Source organism: Coturnix japonica, chromosome 3 (assembly GCF_001577835.2).
Source record: "Coturnix japonica isolate 7356 chromosome 3, Coturnix japonica 2.1, whole genome shotgun sequence".
NCBI classification, from domain to species: Eukaryota; Metazoa; Chordata; class Aves; order Galliformes; family Phasianidae; genus Coturnix; species Coturnix japonica.
The window spans coordinates 14,926,342-14,951,914 of record NC_029518.1 but is presented as its reverse complement, the minus strand read 5'-3'; the positions used below and the strand labels follow the sequence as shown (position 1 = coordinate 14,951,914).

Sequence of the window (25,573 nt, the reverse complement as noted above, 5' to 3'; positions counted from 1 at the left end):
TGTCTGCAGTAGGTCTTGGATAAGATTGATTTCCAGCCATCACAAAAGACATCCTATCCTCCCAGAAGTTAATTGCTCCCAGCCAGCAGACCAAAACACAATGTGACAAGGCCTTGCCATCTGCTGCTTCCCTACCCTTTATTTCAGCGTTCCCTCAACCATCATTTGATACCTGGCACTGCCACCTTCATTGTCTCCTATTTCTGCACCCTCAGTTGACATGATTGACTTTGGTGGGCAGCAGATACCTGAGGAAGGAGAAGGTAATGAAGAAAATTAATCGTTCAGAGGGATGCAGAGAAACTGCATGTTGCCTCCACTCTCAGGGATGAAGCAGTAGTGGTGTTTCACAGTGGTGATCCACCCTAAAAACACTCCAAACCATCAGGGCATTGAAAGATTCATTCTCATTTTACACCAATCAAAATCTCAGGGCAGTACTCAGTCATCCACTGTTTTCTATGTTTTAAAGAAATAAACATTTGAGCTGCCTAAAAGACACCATCTCCTCCTGCTGGCAATCCCTCTCCTTCCTCTCCATGTGTACGTGTTCATACTGCATTTCTTTGGTGTTTGCATGCATGCCCACTACCCTGCCATTTTATTAACCCATACAAGAAGAATTGCTTCTTTGTCAAGTCCCCATCTCATTTTTCAGGGATACCTGCTCAGTGTATGACACCTTGTGGCTATACATCTGCCGTGTGCCTTCTCCCACTGCATCTGGCAAGAGGGGAAAAAGTCCCAGTTATACACTACAATGAAGAGATATCTCAAAATAGAATTATTTCCTAATTCTCCCAGCAGCTGCATAGTACACAATCTGGGACTCTAAGCTGACCATAAACATTTATATTAGATAGAAAATGAAACAAAAATCCTCATTGTAAATGGGAGCTTAAAAAGCTCAGACTCACTGCTGGAATAAAGAAATTCAATTAGTGTTGGATGGTGTTAAAGCTTTCAGCTTGAAAGCAAAGTCTTTTCTACTTGGTGTTAAGGCGATGGGGAAGTTTGATGCGTTACTGAATAATTATTCTATTCTGGCTTTTCTGAAACAGATCTTTACATGGACAGAATATTTAGTATCAGGGGTTCAAAGCAGAATAACTATTTTTGAAATTAAATCTTACTTCTGCTTCTCCAGCTCTAATATTTTTAGAACCAATCTCCACTTGGTTGATTTTTCTCGCTGTTTTCCTTAGCTGTTTGTAGATTTTTGTCACACTTTTCAGAGTTATGAAGATCTCGCTATGGCTGGGCTGCCTTATTCTGTGATAGAAAACAGGTGACGTTCAGTGGACTTGACATCACAGTCCTGATGTTCTTGGTTCTGAAGACTTGTGCCCAGACACAAAATCATTTCACTTTCTCAGAAGAATAGCATCAAGCTTTTGTCATTTGTTTTTCTCTTCTCCTCTGTCTAGACAGGCTCTTTAGCTAAGTGGTGCGATTTTGTTTATCTCTAATTTCAGCAGCGGGGTCACATTTCCCTCCTCCCTACCTCTTGTAAATAGGGATTTGTTTACTACTGTCTGTTCTCTTGGTGACAAAAGCCACATACTGTCATTAGTTAGCAAACATTTCATTATGTTGCTAGAGCATATGGAAGTCCAGCCCCAGGACATAGGGAGCAGGTCCTCAGAATTAAAAATTCTTCCATCTTCCTTGTATTTCCCACTCTCCATAACCACTCCTCAGCTCTTTAGCACTGAGTCGAACAAGTGTGCAGGGTATTTACACTTACTGGTGGGACTCTTGCCTTGCATGAATAAGGCAAAGGTATTTCGTTAAATGTCCTTATGGCTGAAGAGCAGAGCTGTCACTTTCCGTTTGATTTATCACAGCGGGGCTTCCCTTGATGGGTGAACTTTCAACAGGACATCAATAGCCTCTGAGCCATGAGTATGAGGTGGCCTGATGCTTTAGCATGCGTGGCAGCTCTTCACAGGGTTACAGCTTCTCTCTCTGAAGAAACCCATCAGCCCAGCTTGCTGTTCCTTACCTATTTGCTTATTCAAATCTATCTTAATGGATTTAATTCAGGTTTCTAGCCTTGCAGCTCGTTGCTACCTTTTAATCTTTGCTTTCATCTTGCAATCTGTTTACAAGCCTCAATATACCAAAGGATTCAGGTTGGGCATTGTGGTGACTTCCTATGAAACCTTGAGCAGTTATATGTGCACAATAAAAACAGAAAAACCCAGACAGAGAGATGAATTTAAGTGAACTCTAATCATAATACTAATAAGCAAATTTAAGGTAACAAAATAACTTATACTTGATTTCTCTCTTTTTAATTCTTAGTGCTGCACTTCATTTAAAACGGATTTATTAAATGGTGACTTATTGTCCCTATTTTGCTCATTGAGCTCATTGTTATTAATCATCCTGATCATTTGGAAGCAGGAGTCTCTGGGAGTGTTCCTGGACTTCTGTAATGATACCTCAGCTGGGAACACTGCCAGACCCAGCCATGCCATCTGCCAAACCTTGTCATAGCCCTGTGTGGACTAAGACACGCCTATTACTTGCCCATGGACAATGCATGGAATTCCCCATTGCTCACCTGAGTGAAGCATGAGATTTCAGACCTTTGTATTGTGGATCAGCACAGCTGTGGATAATCTTTTGCCTGATATATAGAAGGTTTGGGTTTATTATTAGCACGTGGAAATGAAACTACTGTTGATGTGACACATTTTGGTATAAAAATAGGATGAGGTGACTTGAAATATGAATGACATCGTTGTTTTATGATTATACACATTATGTTGATGCCTATCCATTAATTTGTCTGAAGGGATTTAATGCATATGTAGTGTAGCACAAACTATAATTAAGGTGGCTCCAAGAGAGAGAGGAGAATGGAGAAACCATCTGTCACAACCTGGTCTTTTCCACTGAAGAGGACCAAACCTGGGGGGATTGATTTAGGTGTAATAGAAGGCTGGTGTATTTATCCCCAGTGTAATACTACAAACCATTTATGGATCCTAATGCCTTGCTTTTCCTGGACAGAATGTATGTTAGCTTTTGTGAGGTGTTCTAGTGTCCTTGTCTCTGAGCTCAGCAGATGTCCTGACCACACAAATCCTGACCACATATCTCAAAATCTTCAGTCGTAATATGGATAGTTATAATTAAGTGTGTTTTCAAAATAAAAAAAAAATGAGTGATCTTAATTTTCCTTGGGCAAAAATATCCCCTTCCAACTCCTGGATTTAAATATGAAGCAAAAAAGAAAAATCCAAATACAGCTTGTGAGGATTTCAAAGAGCTTAGATCTTATTTGCTAACTCAAAGCAAAGCTGAATAACTGAAGTGAGAGTTGCACTTCACAGCATCTTTGTCCTGCCTGGGAATTTGCACCAACAATTATCGCTGCACATTTGTGTGACTCAGCCATTAGGCCTGATCTGTTAATTCAAGGGCTTGGTTTTGCAAAGAGCACAGAAGGACCCCGTCACACTTGGCACTGCAGCAGCGGCTCGGCTCCTTTGCACATCCATGCCACGGTGTTTGAGTGTGGGGGGCACTATTGGCAGCAGGATGATCATGGTGAGCTCATGCAGGGGGTCAGGTGCAAGTGTGCAGAGCCAATTGGTGACAGGATGCCAAGTGTCTTAAGCAGGAAGCTGTGAAGCTGTTGCTGTGACAAACAACCATGAGCAAGGGCACTAGGGCTACATCCATATAGAAAGATCCTGCAGCCAGGGCCTGGTTTGAGCAGAGCTTGGCTGGGAGGTTCTGTACACATACAATATATATACATACAACTACATATAGTTTGTGTACAGAACTTAAGTCTACTGGTGATTAGAGTTTTGTTGATAGAAGCAGTGGTTGGCTGGTACCTTTGAAAATCAGGTTATTTATTTTGGTGTCTAAACAGGGACTTGACAATATTGGCCAAAGCAATTTGCTCAAGGTCAACATACTGACTCAGGGACACAACTTGGAGGAAAGCCTAAAGCATTTCCATTCTCCTTTCCTCTTGATATCTTCTGTACAGTAAAGCAGGTGCTTATATGTGAAGATTGTATATCAGATTATAATGAGGTCAGTGGTGAGAATTAATCCAGGCAGAGTTACAAGTAGATTCCAGAGTGAGACAGGCCCCAGGGCAGGAGGAAGGTCTGTATCCCATTGCAGCACTGGAGCAGGCTATTCCTGCTTTCACAGCACCTTTCAGTTTGCACTTTCTGAATCAGTTCCTGGCACTGCTCCACACACAGCTGTATGCAAACAGCTGAGAGGGTCAGTGCAAGCTGGTGCTTCTGCTCAGAGCCCCAAGGAGAACAGAGCCATGGTTGAAGGCCTCAAATAACAGACTGCTCTGGAGAAGAGCGAGGCAGTGTGATCGTAGTTCCTTTGTGCTGTAGTTCCTGTGATGATTAGGAAGGGTTTGGTATGTCACTATAAGACCACAGATTTATTAATCAAATGATCACAGTGTGAGTATTTCTCAGAGGATGAGAAATCAAGTCAAGAAACCAGTTCCCATCCACTTTTCCTAGGAAACAAGACAGCCGTGTTCTGCAATTGCTGTGCTTTGTGTACCAGTTTCAAGACAAGTCCAGGCACTCGCGTATTTCCATGTTCCACCATGTATCTGAGCCTTTGTGTATTTAAATCAGCATATATTTCAGAGTTTTCCAGCCTGGGAAGATGGAAGTAAGCTGAGAGCAAGCTGAGTGCTGCACTCTTCAAAGCTTTTGGGGAGGCAATTTTAGAACCCCGTTGCACACTGTGATTTTCACATCTCCTGCACTGGACTTGTAGGACTTGAGCTATACTGAAAACACCAGTTTCCTGTAGTCTGCCACTGGGGTGTTCAAACAGATCTGGTCAAACTAAGTATTTCAAAAGGACCCCAAGTTATTTACATCTCTGCTCTGCTTGCAGTAATTAATGTTTAGTTTTGTTGTCAGAGAGGTTAAATATGCCTACTTTAAAGTCAAAGCAAAAACAGAGGGACTTAGGTGACAAATTTCTCTCAAATCAATGAAAGTTGAGCCTTAATTTCCTTTTTGTGCCTTTGAAAAACCCTTTTCCATGTGTATGATTTGCTAAACGACTCTGGGTTCCGTGCTGGTGACTGCTGCAGAATTTTGTGTTGAGCACAAAAATAAGGTTTAGAAATGTATGCAGTTGTTATGTGCAAATGTTGGCCTTTCCTGTATTAATGTATTTAAATAAGCAAATGGTTAAGTAAGAAAAAAACAGAAACCCAAAGTTCATGTTTCACGCTTTAAGTGGCCTGGCCAAGTGTGGCCGGATTCCCTTTTAAAATCAAATGAATCCAATGCATCTCCCAGAGCCCTGCAGTATGAATGCTAAAAGGATTAAAGCCAGTCAGATCACACCGCTTTATTTTGCTCTTTACAAGGGCCGTGTTAAATCCAAGACTTTATACCCTTTGATTGCACAGATACAGCTACATGGCAGGAAATTACATAACTTAGCCTCTGCCATGAAGAAAAATGCCCCTTTGTGTTTTGCTTTGGAGTCAAATGCACACAGAGCTGTATTTTCTCTCATTCTTCCCTACTGAAATCTTTTTCATTAAAAAGAAACAACATACCAAAGGGGTTTAAAAAACACCACAATGGTAATGTAAATATTTAAGTGGAAACAGCCTTGAAGTCACTGCTTGAAAAAGGTATCTGACCCACCCACACCTTTCATAGCATTGCAGCACTGTTTGAAGGCAAAAGGAAATCAGGAGCTATTGTAGTATTGCTTGTTATGAGACTCTCAAAGCTGTCCACAGTTTGGACAGAAAGGGAATGGAATGAAATAAGAAATCATCACGAAGAGTAAAGAGCTTGGTAGGTTTTAAGAATGAGTTACTATTAACCACTTGAAATCTTATAACGGAGATAAAGTCTTTTAAAATGCATTGGGAATACTGTGCAGCCCTTCATGACCAGAAACAGTTAGTGCTGTATAATGCAAAGTTTGCAGCCAAGTGTGCCTGGCTCTTTCTGTTTTAACAGAACGGATGATAAGCAATGAGATGGAGGTCTGTGATCTGATCTCTATTATTATTTTTAAATTGAAGAAGAAAGAACATTCAGAAAGAGCATATACATTAATTAGAAAAGTATGTGGCTCTCCTACAACACAGCGGTAACACACACTCTGCCCCAGCTAGAAATAAAGCTCATCTGAGGACAGCAGGGAGGAGGCTGCTGGAAGAACAGAAAAAGCTGTATTTAAACAGTTGTGTTTGCTTTTCCATAGGAAAGAAAAAATATCTCAGAGAGCTCTTTTGTGCCGGAGCACTGGCACTCTGCAAATGCTGCCGACACGTACCCTGTGAGCAGAACAGCTGACATCAGCTGACCAGAACATGGTGGGACTTTGGCCATTTTATCCATTCCTCTTCAAACAGATGGCTTTGTCAGGGCTGCTGGACCAGGACAAGCCCGTGAGTAAATGCAGGAGCTTAAGAAAGCTTCCTACTTAAGGAAGATGTGTTGCAAGTCAATGGGATCTAAGTTGGATAGCACCATAGTAATGGGAATTATGTACCTGAGCTCAAGATCAGACCACGTAAGCAACTTCTCTCCCAAATTAAATGGGTTTTCTACTATATACTTTGTGTGGTAAATGCCCTTCTGGCATAAGGGGATGCCATTCCCTTTGCTGCCTGGGAAGAAAGGAGCTTACCACGAGATTTTCTTGCATTTTCATTTTTGAGAATGGGAACTGCTATTTGCCAGTTTAAGGAAGAGCTGTACCATGACCCACAGCAACTCGCTGACCTGGATGAAAGCAAAAAGAAGCTGCAGATCCTCTTAGTGTCATTGAGCAGACCCTGTGCAATCATCCCACCAGAACCAAACCACTTGCACCCAGTGCTGCCCAGACACCTCAAGGAGGAGAGCGAGGTTTTCCCTGCCCTTCTCTCCCTGCATAAAGGCAACAACAAATCCCAGGGCTGCCTCCATGGCAGGAAATGTATTGCTGTCCCCCAGCCATGCACGCATGAAGGGACTTGAGACTTAAAAACTGCTCAGAAACAGAACTTCTGCTTGTATTCTTCTTTAACATGGCATGTTCACACCTGTTTCTCAACATTGGTTTTCTTTTTTAACCATACTTCTAGACCCAAAGGACACTGATTTTGTTTAAAAAAAAACAACAGACCAAACTCAGGACAGAAATGTGTTCCAGTCTCTATATGGAAAGTCTGCTGAACAAATTAGGGATGTCTCTTGGAGCAGACAAAAGCTATGGCCTTTCACATCACTCAAGCAAAGGCTATTCTGCTATGGACCCAACTATCATATAGCAGAACCTTGTTCATGAGAATTCAGTTCTTGCAAAATCAGATCCTCACTGATGCACTGCAAATGTGTTTGAACCACCGCTGTTTCACAGGATAATAGCCATGTAATTTGGGTAACCCTTTCACACTTTCTCTTTTAACTCATTAGATTTATTTACCAGAAGTCATTGCATAGATATGCCCAGTAAGTGTCTTAGAGATCTGTTTGAAACTAGTTAAAGCTTAAATATGGAGGCTCTCTCTTCACTGCATCCAGGCTTCCATTAAAATGGTATATTCCTCAGACATCATGCCCTGCAGCCCTCCCCATAAATCCTCTGCTTGACACCCTGAATGCACCACGGAGGCTCTAATACACATTACCCAAAAAGAGCTACTATAAAATTCCTGACCTTTTCTTGTTTGTGTGATAAAGGGAGAATGGCAGCTCCACCAATGGGACCAGATAATCACTCTCCTGTGAAAAGCCTACAATCCACATCCTCTGTTTTATTTCTTAGCTGGACTTCCACTGCATTTGCTCAGTAATTTTTTGTTTTAACGTGTGAAGTCCATAAATCACCATCCAATACACATAAGTCAAGGAAGAGATTTCATCCTGGTAGTTCAGATATCAGCCGCAGGACAAGTCACATCTTGGATCCAGAAGTGCCGGGTGTTGTGGTGTCCTCAGGCATTATCATCTCTTGCATGCAGGTTTATTTGAGCAGCCCTCACAATACAGCGGGACCAGTCACTTGAGTAAAGATGAAATGGACAGATAAAGGCGTACAGGCCAAGGGAGCCAAGGAACTTCAGGTTTTAAGATTACTTCAAGGCAAACAGCAGCCTCCTGCACCCAGCTTCCCTTCACCTTTGCTCTCCAGAGCCAGCTTTCTTTGGTTTTTGACACTGTTCAGAACACCACCAGTTGTTATTGGGGTTGTGGAGAAGAAGAGTGGCTTCTTGTGTTCACTGAGAGATTATCTGCCTGAACATAAAGCCATCTGCTCTTAAGCACAGGCATTATTGAGCCTACATCTAAAATGCCAGGACTGTGCCACTTACGCCTACCTCCCTGTGATCCATAGGAAATGCAAAAGGCCATAACCCATTCAACAACCTTGATTCAACGCTACAATAATCTATTCAGAGATCATAGTGGGACCTGCTCTCCCCACTGATATTTTAAGTTATTTTGTCATGTCCACCATAAAGGCGGATGTTCTGCTGGAGCTTTATTCTCCTGATAGATATTGGCCACTTCAGGCAGCAGCTCCATCGATGTGTGATGCTGCTCACTCGGGATTTTTAGGCAGAAGCTTATAGGGAGTTAAAAGAGCAGGGAAATGTCTTCCTAGTGCAGGAATCCGGGAGCTCCCCCAAGCCCCCAATGTCAGCCTAGTGGTGCATGGAGGTGTTAAACTGGCATGTGTCTATCAAGGCGGGGGTGAGCCTTTTAAGTCCCCTGCTTCTTCCCCACTTGTGGAATTTGTTGTGCCAGTGGGATGAGGCTGGCTATAAAACCTCTGTCCCACTCCGCAGCCAGCGAGTGCACCGCAGCCCCGCTGACATCCCTGTTCCTCCCTGTGAGCCACCAGCAGGGCAGAATGGAGGTGAGCTTCACCCAGATGCTCTACGCTCTCTGTCTGGCTGCCATGACTGGTGCCTTCACCCAGGAAGGGTTCAAGGAAGCGATGCTGAAGCAGCTGGGGCTCTCCGAAGTCCCTAAGCTTCATAAGAGAGACCTGGTGGACCTGGTCATCCCTGAGCATGTGAAGAACAAGTACATCTCCATGCTGAAGCGGCACAGGGGGAAGCGTCGCGCCTCTCCCAGCCTGGCCAGCATCCTGCAGGGGATCCCCGGCAATGCAGGTAACTAACACCCTGGGCAGGGCAAGCCATGGGGTGTGGGGCTGGGGACAGGCTCTGAGGGGGAGCAGAGTGGAGTAAATACTTGTACTCCATGATCCTGGAAAAGGAGGGGTGTTAGAAAAAGCCAGATGCCCAGGCACAGAGCACCCTGCTACAAGGGTTCATATTGGAGCATGCAAGCAATGTGCTGTGATAACTGCTGATGAAATGCAGAGGGTGGCAATGACAGGCTGTTGTTTTGTCTCTGCATCATGGCCAGAAGTCTTCTACTCTGACCCCATGCGCCAGAACTTCATCTTTGACATGGAGGGGAGGATACCAAAAAACAGCGAAGTGACAATGGCTGAACTGAAGCTTTTCAAGAAGCCCCTGGACAGGGTGAACCTGCCAGCCAGGCAGCCCCATCGGCCTGTCTCCAATGCCAGGGTCAGCATCTACTGGGTGCAGAGACAACACGACGGCACAAACAGGACCTCGCTGATCGACTCCCGGTAAGAGCACACTTTAGGATAAGGCTGCAAGTATGCAATGATGTTCAAGTGATGCATTTCTGTGCTAGATGATAGTCTGCATCTCTAATAATAGAACCATAGAATTGGTTGTAGAATCATAGAATCACAGAATGGCTTGGGTTGGGAGGGAACCTCAAAGATTATCTAGTTCCAACTGTCCTGTTGCAGGCAGGGTAGCAATGCCCTAAATCAGGCACAGAATCAGACTGCCCAGGTCCCCATCCAATCTGGCTGTGAACACCTCCAGGGATGAGGTAACCACAGTTTCTCTGGGCAGTGTATTCCAGTGCCTCATCACCCCCTCAGTGAATACCTTCCCCTGACATTTATTCTACTCAAATCTCAATTTCTTTTAAAGTTTTTAGTAGTTTATTCTACTCATCTTACCCTCTTTAATTTAAAACCATTCTTCCTTGTCCTATCACTATCAGACCATATAAAAGGTTGATTTTAATCTTGATTATAACCTCCCTTTAAGTACTGGATGTGCCAAGTTCAGCTGGCTGAATACCTTGACATGAGGGTTTTTATTTCACCCTTCGGTGCCTGTTAGCCTTGCATGCCTTGTGAGTCCAGAGAGGTTGTGGAGTCTCCTTCTCTGGAGACACCCAAAGCACACCTTCCTGTGTGACAGCTGCAGAGAACCTGCTATAGCATAGGACTGAACCAGATGATCTCCAGAGGTCCTTTCCAATCCCTATGGTTCTATGATTCTTTTAAAGAGTTAATTGCTGTGGGTACTTGCCCAGAGCTGCTCAGCAAGCATGTGATCAAGGCACATGGCAATGCACAGGAAGCAAATTATTCCACAGCAAAAAAAAAAAGCACCATGAGCTTTATACGATGGGCTTCTCTCTGCCTGGCAGGCTGGTTCCCATAAGAGAGTCGGGCTGGAAGAACTTTGACGTGACACAGGCTGTGCACTACTGGCTGCGGAACAAGAGGCAGGAGCCAATGGTCCTGCAGGTCTGGATCGAAGGGGAAAGGGTGGGCAGCTATGCTGCAGAGGTCGCCAAGGCGGTGCGCTTCACCTCGCAGGATGCTGGGGACAGAGCCGTGGGAAGACCCGAGCTGGTGCTCTACACCCTTGACTTGGAGGACTATGGGTGAGTACAAAGCCTGCATCCATGCGGTTTTGCCCTGAAGTTACTGCACTCGCTTTGTTGCCTGAGTTTTCAAATGAAACCTGAGTGTGGTCTGAGCTTCCTGACTCGGGGCAGTGCCATCAGCCTTCCCTATTTCCTAACATTTCTCCCATTGCACGCAGTGGTCCTGGGGACTGCAAGGATGGGATGCAAGCAGGGAAGTCCACCTGCTGCCGGCAGAAGCACTACATCAACTTCCGTGAGCTCTCCTGGACACAGTACTGGGTCATCGAGCCGGCAGGATACCAGGCTTACAGCTGCCGGGGGGGCTGCCTGCAGCTTCCCAGCCCACTGCAGCGCTGGGGGGGCAGGGAGCGTGTCTGTGCTGTGGCCGAGAGCTCCCCGCTCCCCATCATGTACCTGGTCCAGAGGGGCAACCACACCGAGATCGAGGCAACCGAGTTTCCCAACATGATCATTGAGAAGTGCAGCTGCATGGCAGATGGTGCAGCGCTTCTGTGAGGGGCTGGCTTAGGGGAGTAACGGTGCTGGTGGGCCTGGAGGAGGTGTACCTCCCTGCGTTTGGTATGGCTGCCTCTGGGGTATGTCAGTCCCCACCCCAGGGAACTGAAAGGCAAGGACAGTGATCACAACCAGGTGCAGAAGTCAACTTGGGTTTGGACTTTAGTTCCTTGGTTCCCTCTGCTCTGTACGTTTTGGTCCTTGTCTGCCCAAGTTGTGTTTACTGTGGATAGCAGAGCAAAAGCACTTACATGTATGTGTTGTATACATACACATATGCACATGTATCACAAATACACGTACGTATATATGTACATATTGTATACATGCATACTGTATATATACGCATTTTCTACATACATACATGTACATAGAATACTGCCTAGAGCTTAAATGAATGTATATATGTAAGTATGCACTGTATGCATATATCTGTAGATATACATGTACATACAGTATTGTCCAAACTCAAAGGACTGTATTGCTGGCCCCGAACCAAGGATTTGGCACAGTCTTAAGTAGCATTTAGAGATGTGAAGCCAGTACTGGGACTTGGGTTTGCTTGCAAATAATTGTTTATAGGATCAGGTCCTCATTTTTCTGTATTACAGTTGTTGGGTTTGTTTTTTTTTTCAGTTTAGAGCTATTTTTCTGGTCTTAATTGCTTTCAAAATTAAGTAAACAATAAAATATGATTATTAAAATAGCCTTGTTTGCTTATAATTATTCCTAGGTGTAAAAGCGGAGGGAAAAAAATCTGTAACATTTCTGTCTGTATTCCATGCCCAGCTCCTTCATGCACCCAACAACAGTCCTCTCCAGCTGTGCGTGCCTCTGCCTGCCAATGATAAGATTATCTGCTCACGCAGGCAGGAACGGGGCTGAGCCAGGGAGGAGCACACAGCACTGGTGCTTCTCCCCATGCAATGTCAGCTGTGATCTCCTTTTGAACAACAGAGAATCATAGAAAACACTCCCTGAGCTCTGCCACTGGGGCTGTGCCCACCGCCCTCTGGTGCAGACCCTGCCCCTGACCCTCAGCTACAGGCCACAGCCGGAACCTCAGCTGTGAGGAGCAAAGCAGGATATTTACCTGCACGCCACTGGCTCCTGGGCAAGAAACTGTTTGAACTGGTGTTTGCCTGAGGAGGAAAAGCATTAACCTTGTTGTCTCTCCAGCCCAACCCACACATCTTTCTCCCAGCCTGGGAGGAACTTGTACTGTGGGGGTCAGGGTGGTGGAGGGCCGGCAGCGCTGACCTTCCTGACCCATCGTGCCCAAATACCACAAGTGCAGCAGTCATGCTTCACGAGACACACAGCACATATCTCTGCTGAACCACGCTAACCGGCTTTGCAGTGAAGATCAGCAGGGTGGGAGATGGGTCTAAAATGGATATATAGCTTCTATAGCACAAACTTGCAGGCAGAGGCTGCAGATGAAGCCCTTCTTCCTCAGCCATTCCCCAGTGCCACAGAAATTACCCCCAGCCGCCACCTCCAGCACAGGCAGCGGTTGCTGTGATGTCATGCACATGCTGCCTTGCTGCTTTTGTATTGGTACAAGCTGCAGCAGACACAAAGCCTGTCAAGCTGTCATGTTATTCTTCCCATCGGAGCAGCACAGCCCCTGAGGAGAGGCAGAACACCTTACATGCATGACAGCAGCTTGTTTCTGCTCTAACATTTACGCTTCACAAGGAAAAAAAATAATAGCAAGGAGGAGTAGCACAGTTCTCAAGCCACAGCAAACAGCCCTGCCAGCTGAGCTACATCGCCCTGCCTGATCCTTCCACATCCAAACCGAGGCTGCTCTTCTATTTTCTTTTAAGATGTATAGAAGTTGCAGCTTTGCCCTGCTGGTGAGACCTCATTTCTGTTCTGCTTCTTTATTTTTTCCCCTTTGCATTTCACAAACTCCTACAAATAGCGTCTGACACTTGGCCTCTCAGGGCAGCCTCCTAATTGCTGCTGTAAGTAGAAAGCCAAACTCCCAATCCACATCCCAACAGAGGTGAGAACCAAAGCAGCTCCTCTGCCCTGGCTGGGAACAGCTGGAGGCTGGGAAGGGGGAACCCAGCACAAACAGACAGGGAGTCAAGAGCTTTTCAGGCCACTACGTGATCCCTTTCTCTTGAGACCTTAATATTTTTAAGGAGCCATCTAATAGACTCAACATCTAGTTTTTGCCACTAACTTAATGTGAAATGAAAACCAACCTGTGCTGCATCAAAAGAAATGTGGCCAGCAGGGTGACAGAGGTGATCCTGCCCCTCTGCTCTGTGCTCTGAAACCTCACCTAGAGTACTGCATCCAGATGTGGAGTCCTCAGTACAGGAGACACGTGGACCCATTGGAGTGTCCAGAGGAGGGCCATAAAAATGACCCAAGGAATGCAACACCTCCACTCTGAGGACAGGCTGAGAGCTGGGGCTGTTCAGCCTGGAGAAGGCTCCAGGGAGACCTGAGAGCAGCCTGTCAGTATCTAAAGGGGAACTGTAAGAAAGAAGGGGACAGACTCTTGAGCAGGGTCCGTTGTGACAGGACAGGGGAAAATCCTTTTAAACTAAAGGAGATTCAGATTGGATGTAAGAAAGAAGGTTTTCTAAATCAGAACAGTGAGGCACTGGCACAGGATGCCCACAGAGGTGGTGGATGCCACATCCCTGGAGACATCCATGGTCAGACTGGATGGGGCTCTGAACACCCTGATGGAGCTCTAGGTGTCCCTGTTCACTTCAGGGGAGCCAGACTAGATGGGCTTCAAGGGTCCCCTCCAACTCAAACAAGTCTAAGACCTTGCACTGCAGCAGCATCATCTGTAACCACCAGAAATCCAGGGAACCACGCTCACTAAAGGCTCACTAAACTGCAGCAGATGTTCTACGAGTCAGCTGGTGCCTGATGAGCACCTCTCCACTCCCCCGATCTTGCAGGCAGCTCACTGAGGAGGTTCTCACTCCCCACTGGACCCCACCAGAAGTCAGACAGCGTTTATGATCACGCTTTGTCAGAGGGTTCCACCAGCACAGTCCGGAAGAGCAGCCATCCTCCTGTTAGTGCACTGCCACCTACAGCAGCGAGCCTAGAAGTTGCCCTACTAAGAAAGAAGAAGACATAGCTGCGTGCAGTCTGCATCCTTACTGCCAGAGCAGGCACAGCGGTGTTTGTGCCAAAAACAGCAAGTGGTTTTTAAGAACTCATTTGTCTACATTGCAGAGGATTCCCATCCTCTAAACAAAGGCCTAAACACTTCAGTCCCAGGTGTCACAATCTGCATTTTCAGAGCACTGTGTCAAGCAGATGCAGGAGCACTGGATTTGTGTATGTCGGTATCATTACCACCAGCACAAATATCTACCTTCTTCATAATTCCTTGTGATACTGATGAGATTCATTCATAAATGCTGGTATAGAACTTCAGGATGATCAGTTGAAAGATGCTGAAGAGTTGCACGGACTATCTTGTACTTCTAAGGAATGTTTTATTCAGATGCACCACACACGCTTACAATTAGCAAGCAGACTCAAATCCATCTCACAGTTAAAAAACAAGCACAAGAAGCTCTTTCGACTTGCCTACCAGAGGCTGCATTATAAACCAATATCGCACTTCACTGCTCACGTGCCTTTCCTCGGTACGACCCAGCACCATCTCCTACAAACAGGAATGAATGCAAACAAAAGCCCTGGCTGCTGGGTGTGCTGGGGATGCTCGCTGCCATCTGAGCTGTCCCAAACCCACAGCGACACCTGCAGGAACTCCAGGGCTGCTCACAGAGAAAATTCAGGTGGAATTTCTGGCTCTCCAGAACCATAAATCCTCCATCTCCATTTTCTAACTAACTGCCTCAGGGGGAAAAAAAAAAAATGTAAATAAACAAAAAAAAACAAGAGGGGAGCTGTGGTTTGGCCAAATGTTGAGTGGATCAGGTGTGAGCAGAAGTGACCACCACTCTCCAGACTTAACTTTCTCCAGCATATTGGCAAGTCCTGTGACAGGCTGATTGGTGGCTGAGTATAAATGGTCAGATGAAGCAGCACTTTGGAGCAGCTGGCCTGTACAGTTTGTCAAGAATATAACTTAAGCTTTAACACTGTCAACCCAAAACTAATTCCCAAGTATAAGGAAATCAACTGCTGAGAAGGACGGTTACAAGATTGCAAAGCGGTCACTGCTAACTGAAATAGTAGATAAGCATTGCTCATGTCCGAGACATGAAACACCACACGAGTGAACTGGTTCCCCAGCAGCTGAAACCCATTTCCTGCCTGTGCTGCAATTCAAAACTTCACTTGAGCCAAACTTTACGCAGTGTCTGAAAGATTGTACAGTGTCTGAAAAGGGGGGAAGCCTTTATTTGGCCCGAGTCTCTTCAAGGAAATCTGATACGGAGATCATGAATATAAGACTGCCGGCATATGGTAGCAAAATCTGAAGTCTGAGGCAGCAATCCAAAGCCTCTCAAACAGAAGAAGTGGCAGCTGTACCTGCAGTCATAAAAGCACACGACTGTCCCAAAAGGAGCCTTTGCCACCACTCACCCATCTGTGAGGTTACAGAGTGCACTGGGATAAAGCACCACCACTGCAGATACTCAAATCCTCAGGTGCCTACTGCATTGCTTTTGCCACAGGAAAAAAGTTAAAACCAACACTAGATGTCCCATTCAGGTTCAGATAAATGCTCTGTAACGTACTAACCTTCAGCAAGGAGCAAATGCACTTTATTCTTAACTCCTTAAGGATGTAATTCTTCCTTCTTCCCCCTCACTCATTTGCTTTTAAAGAGCAAAATGAATTTCTTTATGTAACTGCTTGTAAAAGAAATATTTTTATTAGTGCTGATGCCCGACATCTCACTCATTCACACAACAGCATTTATTAAGATGGGACCCCCTCCATATGAAGTTCTTTTCATATGTAGAAACTTGAGCTTTTAAGCCCAAACCACAAGTTTGATGTTTGTCTTTTAACTGTGCTAACTGGAATATACATTAAAGGAGATCCAACACAAAGCTAAGAAAGGACTGATATTCTTCTTTAAGCAGGTGAGGATGGTGCCAGACATTCATTATCTGAAAAACACACAGGTTCTTCCTTCTCATCTGCAGGGAGTTTGTTCTATTACACTCAGATTTGTTATGACTGTTGGTAAAGCTTATAAAAGGAGTGAAATGCTGCCTTTTGATATCGAACACGTAACTAACTCACTAGTTAACGGCTTCCTTTTGTGTTATGTCAACTAAACCTCATTAAAATAGGAACAACAAATTATCCAGAGATGCCAAAGAATTCTCTATGACGGTACAGAGAGACAGTAGAATAAGGAAAAATTAAAATACACAGAAACATAGTAAATTAAGATTTCCCTTTTTTCCCTTTAGAAGGTTTTGCAAATAAGGATGGATCAATCTGGTCCCTTGACAGACCTCTCACTGAGAAAAGCCTTGCTGCTCTCTCCTGTAAAGTGCCTCCACATTTCAGTCCTAAGGCCATCAATTGCATCTTCAGCTTCTCTAACCCCAGCGCTTCCATTTCAGCGGCAGAGCTGAAAGCAAGTAGGTCGATTGGTTCCACATCCTGCAAAGAGAAAAACATCCCATGACAATCATTGTTTTCTTCCTCAAGGGGAAGAGAACAAGTACAGACAAAACGCTTCATTTCACAAAAGCCCTTGAATTAGGAAAGTTGAGCAATATCCCCACATAATACTTAGCAGCTTAAACTTGGCTGCCAGCATCGTGGTAAAGCAGTCAGACCCTTTTTAATGCAGAATACAACCAATATGCCCATAACAGCAGTAACAAGGGGCTACCAGCTGCAGTTGGTCAGAGCTTTGCCCACAGAAGCATACAGACAAGGACCGGATAACCCAAAAGCTGGAATTTACTAACACCCAAAACAGGACACAGAACCCCACATTGATCAGTATATAGAGCACCTATTAGTCCTAAGGTCAGTATAATGCTGGTTGCATCAAAGGGACTTCAGAGCAAGTAGCACCAGTGGTCAGAGTGAGACCACTCCCTTCCAAGCTCAACAAAAGCCATTAGTGCTAGCGGAATTAAACCTGTGCTGCTGACCAGAAACAAACAAAAACCCTGGCTGTCACATTATTCTACTTCTACTTTAAAAATAATAACAAAAAAAAAATCCACCAAGGACTATTATAAAAATATTTCCACCTGCAATAACAATCTGCCACAGCACTGGTGGAGTTTCCTGTTCTAAGAATAGGCCATCTCAAATACTAAGCTAAAGGTAAACAGTGGAGAATGGTAAACACCCAGTTCAAAGCTTCCCTGTTTTAATGGTACAATAGATGATGAAGTTCTAACTTATCAGATTACAGCCTTGGTCTTTTTTCCGTTTGACTGTACTGAATTTTCACTCAGAAAGAATTAAGCCATTGACAATGGCAGCTGATGAGAGACTTTCTGCTCACGTTGAACAACGGAAGAAAACTCAAGCAACCTCTTCAAGGCTGAAAAAATACATTCTTTAGTTTGATATTAGAACAAGCTGTTTCCTTTTATGCTCCTGGCTACTGCCAGAGGAAGAATCTCATGGTCAGCACTGCTCCTGATGGGACACCAACCCCAACTGCCAGCAGGGTTAATGGTATGGTAACAATACAGAAGTGCTTCTATAGCTGATACATGAGATGATCTGTTTTAAAAATCATTGTTCCACCATCTTATGCAAGTTCAGGTGAAGCTTAACACATTAATCTTAATTCTCTAGTACAGGAACCACCACTTTCTGACTTGTAATGGTCAAATAAAAGCTGAAGTTTGTGTCAGTTTGGGAATTAAACTCAAGTCTTTTATAAATAAAACACTAAGAAACATTAATCAGCTGATTGGCTTAGGGTACATCTACATGTCACAACTTCTAATTTAAAAGCTGTAGTTAAGATCATGGTCAAATTACATTATAAACAAGATCAGTCAAGTTGGCAGGTGTTTGGTAATGTCTCAGAGGGCATTGGTAGGAGTCTTTTCATCCTACAGAAGGGTTTCATTTTCCTTCTCTCACCAACCACAAGTGATACTGAGAGCATCATCTATTTATGTGGAAGGAGAAAAAAATCCAACAAAACTCAGTGGAAACACAGATCTTGGGAAAAACAACACTACACAATCAAGGGCAACTGCGTCTTAATAGAAACTACAGACAATTACAAATCTTCCATCTTAAAAAGTTTTGCCCTGACCTGCTCTACTTTGGATCTCTCAAGACTGCTACTTCACTACAATTCAGCTTTCAACACATGGAGTTAATGGGGATCAGTGAAGAGACTCTCAACCAACAGCCTCTTCCAGCAGCAGCTGCTGTTAAGTTCTACATTCCCTTTACCATAATGCAACATCTTCAGATGAGCTGCTTTTCCTTTTTAACTTTGGGATGTCTGGTCTGAGTCCATCTCTCAAGATTCCATTAAATTCTTCAGAAGACTGATTCTAATTCAAGCACTTACAGCTAACGCATTAAATTCAGATGATAACATACCCTCTTTTCTACCTCTTCACTTTGTGGATCACAGAAAAAAAAAAAAGCAATCCAAGTACAAGCAAAAGAAAAATGTATTACATTTTGCATCGCTTCATACTTACTGTGCTCGGTAATTGATTTGTTTCCTGAGCCTTAGAAGAACCATTTTCTTGCTCTTCTTCCTTCAGAGTCTGAGTTACTTCACTCTTTTGTTGGGCCTCTTCCTTCAGAGGTACCTTTGTCATTTCACTGCTTTCATCGGCTGGAACTTCAGGTTGGTCACCTGTGCGGGTCTCTGCCTGCAGATCTATTCCAGTAAGCTCTGGCTGCTGCGATGCTGCCTCCTCCTCAGCAGCACTGGCAGCTGGACTGTGCTCTACTGAATCCACAGAGCTGCTTGAACATTCATTGGCATTTCCAGCATTCTCATGATGCCTGCTTCCCGACGGACAGCTTCCATCAGATGTCTGAGGGGAATCATCTTCACTGCTGCCATCAGAATCTGAACTGTCGGTATCATCCAATCCTTCCAGCCCCAGCCTGACACAAGCGGTACATTACAAATAGTCAGATACATTTTGCTCTGTTTTTCTTCTTTTGCATTCCCAATACAAGTGTGTGTTGCCCACTGCTACTGGAAACACCACTGCAATCATTAAGATTTCTCTTCCATGTTACAGGAAGTGATAAATGACATGGGGAAAAAAAATAACAGTGGTGATTTATTTATTTATTTCAAGTTGGTTGTTTCTTTATGTTCTGTTTTAAATTGATTATTAAAACAGAACAATGAGGGCTAGTAGNAAGAAAGGATGGCTGTTAGCTGTAGTTCTTCAATTTAATCACCTGAATGTAGTGATCGCTATTTAAGCCTACATTAAGATGAGATGTTGTTTACTCTCATGTTCCTAACTTACACTGTGTTCAAACATTTAATACTCACCAAAAACATCTCTTCTTTCCATATTTTGTTCCTTTCTTTCCAGATTCACCCGGACGCTTCCGCCCACTGCCAGTCTCTGGTGACACTACTTTGCTAGACGAGGCCTGCAATCCTAAAAAGAAAAGCTGAAGTCTACCTCACTGATACACAACTCATGTCCGCCCTGAATTCCATTTATCTTTTAATTTCAGATGCAGCCCAAAACACTAACTGAAAGTAATCGCTATTGGTATATGTTTAAGGAAACTCAAAGATCCAGCAATCTCAGAAGCAGCAAAAGCTTTCTTACACTGCTTTAAGGCAAAGAGTCAATCCTACAATTGGATTCCTGACATGAGCTTTTAGCTTCCATATCCCAATCAGCCTCAAGTTCCATTATGAGCTGTCAGTAAGGGAACATCTAGCAGGTAAATAAAACGGCTACAAAGCATAGTAAATGAAACAAGATATTTCACAGACAAAGCACCACTTGGATCTTTGTCACGCTGCTAAATGCAATTTAAGAAAAGCAGCAGACAAAGAGGAAAAACAAATTCAACAAGTTTCACTGGAATTTAAAATGTAATTCAATTCAAAGAGTTCTTGTCAGCCATATTCTTTCCTTTAATTCCCTGATGAACTGAGCTTTTAGCTTGCTTTATTTCTTGAGGAGAGAAAGTGAGGTTAAACTGTGGTACCTTTAAGAACTGAATCTTCCAGCCGTTCAGCCATTTCGTGACACTGCTGCTGGTAGTCTGGGTTTGTAAATTGGTGCTTTGGCTCCGCAAGTTTCCGCTGCAGCCTTTCCAAGCGCCTTTGCTCTTTTTCTGCTTCCCGTTCTGCTTGTTGCTTCACCCATTCGGCCATCCTGCAGATTACAGATCCATGAAAATTAGAGCATCTCCAACACTGAACATAACACTGGCTTATTACTTTGCAACTACTGATATTTTTAGCACTTGCTAGCATAGGAGACAATGAGAAAAGAACAATAAAACCACCCAAGGGAACTATGGAAGGATGATACAGGAAGTCTGCTAAAAGCAAAGTGCTTTCTGGAAGCCACAAACAGCAGTACGGTCACCTTCCACTAGTACCATGGTCTTACAGCTTCAAGCAGAACTCAGACCCTCAAGATGAGGAACCTAATAGGTGCAGCTCAGTCTTCTCTCAGAAGTTTGCAGTACAATCACCTCTATTTTACAAAATATAATGATGCCAAAAGATACCATTGGCTTCCTGTCCCAGGTGTGTCTGCTTGGGCAGCAGGGTTGGGCCAGGATACCACCTTTCCAACTGCAATCATGACGTGATTCTCATCTATCTGTGCTTACAGTTTTAGACCTTTTAGTATTCCAAATAAAAACTGCTATAACAGTCTGTCACGTAACCTATTCTGTTAACAGCAAACTCTGCCACTGATATATTTTATAGTGTTGACTTCTAAGAAAAAGCCTAAATGCTCACGCTTTCTCATGATTGACATCACGCAGCCTCCTTCCACTGAGGTCCCGACAAGCCTCTCTATTGGTTGTTTTTTCAATCTGAGCACCGAGCGCTCGGAGCATAGATCCAAATCCTGCAAGAATCAGACACACAGAAACAAACTGACATGAGTTAGTACATAACTGAACTGCCTATGGAAATACATACAATATATAATACGACGACTTAATGCTTCACTTTCCTTCACTGTTACCTAAATACAGGGTAACTGGAATGTTACAATGTCAGAACATCACTAGGACCAATATTTTAACAATAAATGGAAGGAAAAAAAAGCCAAAGCATCCAAGATTTATCACTCCTGTCCTTTCTGCTCTCCTGATGTCAGGCACCAAAGTTACCAGGACCTGTGCAGCACTCAAACATGAGAGCCTGTTCCTGGTCTCCCCCAGCAAAATGGTTTGCAATCTTTTCCACCACCAACTTAACATTCTCAGTCCCTCCCAATTTATGCAGAATATACTTCTCCCCTGTGCCCCCTTAGCTCCCATCAGACTTAAACTCCCTTTAAAAAACAAACAAACAAAAAAACACCTATTTTTAAAGAGGTAGCCCCAGCCACGTCACCAAGCTGACCACGATTATGCTGCAGAGCTTCTCCAGACAGACCGTGATGGCTGGATGTGATGATTTCAGCAGTCTTTTCCCACCTTAGTGATTCTACACACTCCTCAGCCATCACTCCCAGGCAAGCCTGCTAACTTTACTCACTCATTCCCACCTCACACCTCAAGTTTGACAAAAATCCCTCAAGCATCTGAAAGAGACACTACGTGGACTAACATTAATATCATTTTAAGCAGCCTGAAAGAAACGAGCATTGTTTTTAAGGCAGAAGCAGGAATGTATCCGCACACTGATGCCCTGTACAGCCTACTGTACATCAGCACTGTAACTCTGTGGTACCAGAGCCCACCTCCTTTCCCCCCGCACAGCCGCAGCTCCAGGCTGTACACGGCGCCATCCCGCAGCGCGTCTCCTCCGTCCGCCAGCCGCCCGTTGCACTTCACGTACAAACATTCTTCGGGAACGTTCTAAAAATACAAACGACGAACAATTCGTCACAAGAACGACCGAGAAGCGGAACCCCCGGCCCGGGCCCGCCATTATAGGGAAAGCCGCAGCGAGGGATGCCGGCCTACGAGACGCACAGTGCGCCGTCCCGCCGCCACTCACCAGGCTCTTGGCGCAGTCCCGCCGCAGGCCGCGCACCGAGCCGCCGCCGGGGGGCAGCGCCCGCAGCCGCGCCCGTGAGCACAGCGGGTCCCGCACCAGCAGCGCCATCTTGAATGGCCGCCGCCAACCGCCGCCCCGCGCAGCCGTGACGTGAGAGGCGGCGACGGGCGGTGTCTGTGGGGGGGCGATAAGGGGCGGGCGGCGCCGTGTGGTGCTGTGCTTATAGAGCCTGGGGACGGAGTGCTAAAGATAATACACTGCGTGTATTTAACAGGAGCTACTAAAGGCTTCCTAGGGGCTCGGGTTCCGTATTTCAGCTGCTAGAGGCTCAAGCACCCTGTATGTGTTACTTCAGTGTGGATGTGATGTCTCTCCCTTCAGAGGCCCAGCTTATCGCTTTGGAGGCCGTCCCAAGCGGCGGCTTAAAGCGTTATGTAAGGCTGCTGCCATGGCGCAGTCACAGGACGGGTTGGGTTAGAAGGGGCTTTAGGCTGCCCAGCCCCATCCAGCCCGCCCTGGGTCTGTGCAATGGCAGGATGGAGGCCCAGGCAAGTGGCTTTGGTCCCCTAGGCACCCTCAGCACAGCTACCCAGTGAGAGCACACCTGAAGGCAGGGCGCTGCCTCTTGTTGCAGACACCATTGTTAGGCGGCCTCCTACCCCCTGTCACTGTTAGTGTGGCACTGGTCCCGTTCTCTCCCCAGCAGAAGCCGTGAGCTGTGTAGGAAGGCAGGCTGCGACATGTCCTGGCAGAGCGCAGTGCTCCTGCTTCTCTAGTGTGGCTGAGGCTTTTCTCTAGGTGCAACCGACACAGCTTATCTGGCACTGCACAGCAGTGTAATCTGCCTGCTCCAGCCCTGGCTGCTTTTCAGCCACCCTGATGGCTTGGAAGTGAGATGGGTGCACGTATGGGAGCGTGGAGTAGCACAATGCCTTCGGTACCAGCTGTACCTCAACAACATGAAACTCATGTCTGGGCTGCTCAGCTGTTTTGGAAGGCCTGGTGCCATGGCTGTCCCACTGTGTTTTTGCTCAGGGGAGCAAGGTGCTGCTCAGCTGAGTCATCCTTATATCTTACTTCCTAGAGCAAGTTGTATTGCTGCATTATATGCTATGTTGCAGCAGTCCAAACCCAATGTCTGTGTAGCCATGAAGAGTTGTGATTATTTTGTCCTGGATTGGGCCCCTATTCAGCCTACACTGAGTTTCAAGTCACCTGATGCTGCTAGTTTCGTTTATAATCATGTACCTAATCTTTGGAATGCCATCTAATGATGAATTCATAGATTGCATAGAATCAGAGAATAATAGAATGGCCTACATTGAAAAGGATCTTGAAGATCACCCAGTTTCAACCTCTTTGCCTTGGACAGTGTCGTCAGCCACTAGACCAGTTTGAGGCATTTTTATTCATACATAATATCAGATTAGAACATAATAGTCAATACACGAGTTACACTGATATACAACAGATGAACAGCTCATTTTTTGGGCTTGTAGGATTTCAGTTTGCATTGTGAGGGCATGACTCATTTCCTCCTGTGAAAGTTGGGCTGTTGGCACTGAGAGTGCGGAGCTTGCCAGCACAGGCCAAAAAAATAGATGGGGCTGGCCAGGAAAGAGTTGGGCCACAGGACTGTCCAGAAGATATGCTTCAATCAGTGTCATTCACAGGTCATTTGATCTGTGTCTTGTCTGAATATTTTGTCTGAACTATTTTTGTCACTTGCAGGTAATTTGGAGCTGTTAATGCCACACTGCAGTTCTTGATGGCTATATGTAGGTGACTCACATGGGTCCCTGCAAGTCATCAGGCTACAAGTGACATCTAATAGGTAGAAGAGTAGATTTCTTTTAGCTTGGTCTGGCAGCAGCACTAGGTGTATAGTCCCTATTCTCATGATTTATGCAATGCCATTTAGCTACTGCCACAGTCATGGCAGTAGAAGGGCTGGTTGAGTGTTCCTGTTTCTCTTGTTCTTGATTACGCTTCTACTCCTAGAACTCATCAAAAATCTATTGCTTTGCTCTCCGCAAAAGAAACCTAAACAAGGCAAAAAGGCTGCTACTGTAATTTCCAGTTGGAGATATATTTTATTAAAGTGTTATCCTCTTGATAAAACAGTGATCAGTCTCTGATTGTGCGGCGGTGTTTCAGAGTTAATTAATAAATCATGCCTACCACTTTTCATTTAGAAAAGATTTTACGGACATAATTAATTAAACCTGACACTGTCCTTGTGGAATAAGAAAGCGCTCCGACTTTTTCAATAGTGAAACTCAGGCATACTGGTTATACTGCTTTCTCAAGTCAGTGGCAGGACCAAGGCTAGAATTTAAAGTCCTGTACTATTTTGGTATCATTTTCAGAGCACCCATTCTTTTCTTGTTTCATTCCTTGCCTGTGATGTCAGAGTTACTGAGTGTGGCCCTATGGTCTGTTACGTACAATGTGTTGGACTGTTTTCTGCTTAAAATCCTTTACTGCATCTAACATGCAGCAGAGGGATTTTCTTTTTCACTATCCGGAACCATCAAAATGCTATTTGGTCATTCATTCACTCATCCTCATTATTTCTTCCAGTATAATGCATTTTAATAGTAGTAACAGCGCTTTACAGCAGCTAATAATGGCCTCAGTCAAGACCAGGATCGCATTCTACAGGACTCTGTGCTGTGAGATATTCGTTGGCCCTTCACTTCAAATGTGTGCATACAAGATGCCTGTGGCAGGGAAGAGTGCAGGAAAGGTTGTTCACCAAGGTACCCAGATTAACAAACATTGAGTCAAAAGTTGTTCTGATAAGAATTCAGTGTTTCTGGTTTTTAATGTGAAACAGACGTGTATTTTACTTTTACGACATTGTACAACAGAGATGTTAAAGAACTGAAGCCACTAAAAGAATTTGAAAGCCTATCTTCTAAGAACTGGTTTTCCATCTGCTAGACAGTCTGTCTCATTCTGTACCGTATGCGGAGACTGGCCCACCTGCCTATATTTTCTTTAACATTTCCATGGTGTCCCAAAGTGTAAGTTACAGGTAGTACATTTGCAAACCTTAAACATTTTATGCATTTTCGTATTTTTTTTTGCACGAAGATCAGGACAGCATGAAAAGAAACCTGTGCGTGCACGTTCTCAGAACACTAAGTAAGATACTGTGCGACACAAGGGAACACTTTTTACTTCAGATACTGAC

General features: G+C 44.7%; 2 protein-coding genes across 2 annotated transcripts; one reads left to right on the top strand and one right to left on the bottom strand.

Annotated features, from left to right (window-relative positions):
• Positions 1–8,719: 8,719 nt before the first annotated feature.
• Positions 8,720–11,965, top strand: LEFTY1 (left-right determination factor 1). The gene is made up of 4 exons (XM_015857246.2): positions 8,720–9,154; positions 9,414–9,645; positions 10,533–10,772; positions 10,934–11,965. Exons 1-4 carry the CDS (start codon positions 8,788–8,790, stop codon positions 11,271–11,273), a joined length of 1,179 nt encoding a protein of 392 aa, XP_015712732.1. The 5' UTR covers positions 8,720–8,787; the 3' UTR covers positions 11,274–11,965.
• Positions 11,966–16,084: 4,119 nt separating this feature from the next.
• SDE2 (SDE2 telomere maintenance homolog) lies at positions 16,085–22,517 on the bottom strand. Its single transcript, XM_015857227.2, has 7 exons — positions 22,375–22,517; positions 22,115–22,232; positions 21,160–21,271; positions 20,391–20,560; positions 19,714–19,825; positions 18,893–19,310; positions 16,085–16,856 (listed from the first exon to the last, which is right to left on the bottom strand). Exons 1-7 carry the CDS (start codon positions 22,480–22,482, stop codon positions 16,635–16,637), a joined length of 1,260 nt encoding a protein of 419 aa, XP_015712713.1. The 5' UTR covers positions 22,483–22,517; the 3' UTR covers positions 16,085–16,634.
• Positions 22,518–25,573: the final 3,056 nt, after the last annotated feature.

Bases quoted from the DNA above. Each gene is read 5' to 3' on its own strand.
- SDE2 (XM_015857227.2), bottom strand. From the start codon at position 22,482: ATGGCGCTGCTGGTGCGGGACCCGCTGTGCTCACGGGCGCGGCTGCGG. The intron at 21,272-22,114 runs GTGGGCTCTGGT...TGATTCTTGCAG, and splicing joins GCTGTGCGGGGGGAAAGGAG to GATTTGGATCTATGCTCCGA. The intron at 16,857-18,892 runs GTAAGTATGAAG...TTCTCTTTGCAG, and splicing joins CAAATCAATTACCGAGCACA to GATGTGGAACCAATCGACCT.
- LEFTY1 (XM_015857246.2), top strand. From the start codon at position 8,788: ATGAGGCTGGCTATAAAACCTCTGTCCCACTCCGCAGCCAGCGAGTGC. The intron at 9,155-9,413 runs GTAACTAACACC...CATCATGGCCAG, and splicing joins GGGGATCCCCGGCAATGCAG to AAGTCTTCTACTCTGACCCC. The intron at 10,773-10,933 runs GTGAGTACAAAG...CATTGCACGCAG, and splicing joins CTTGACTTGGAGGACTATGG to TGGTCCTGGGGACTGCAAGG.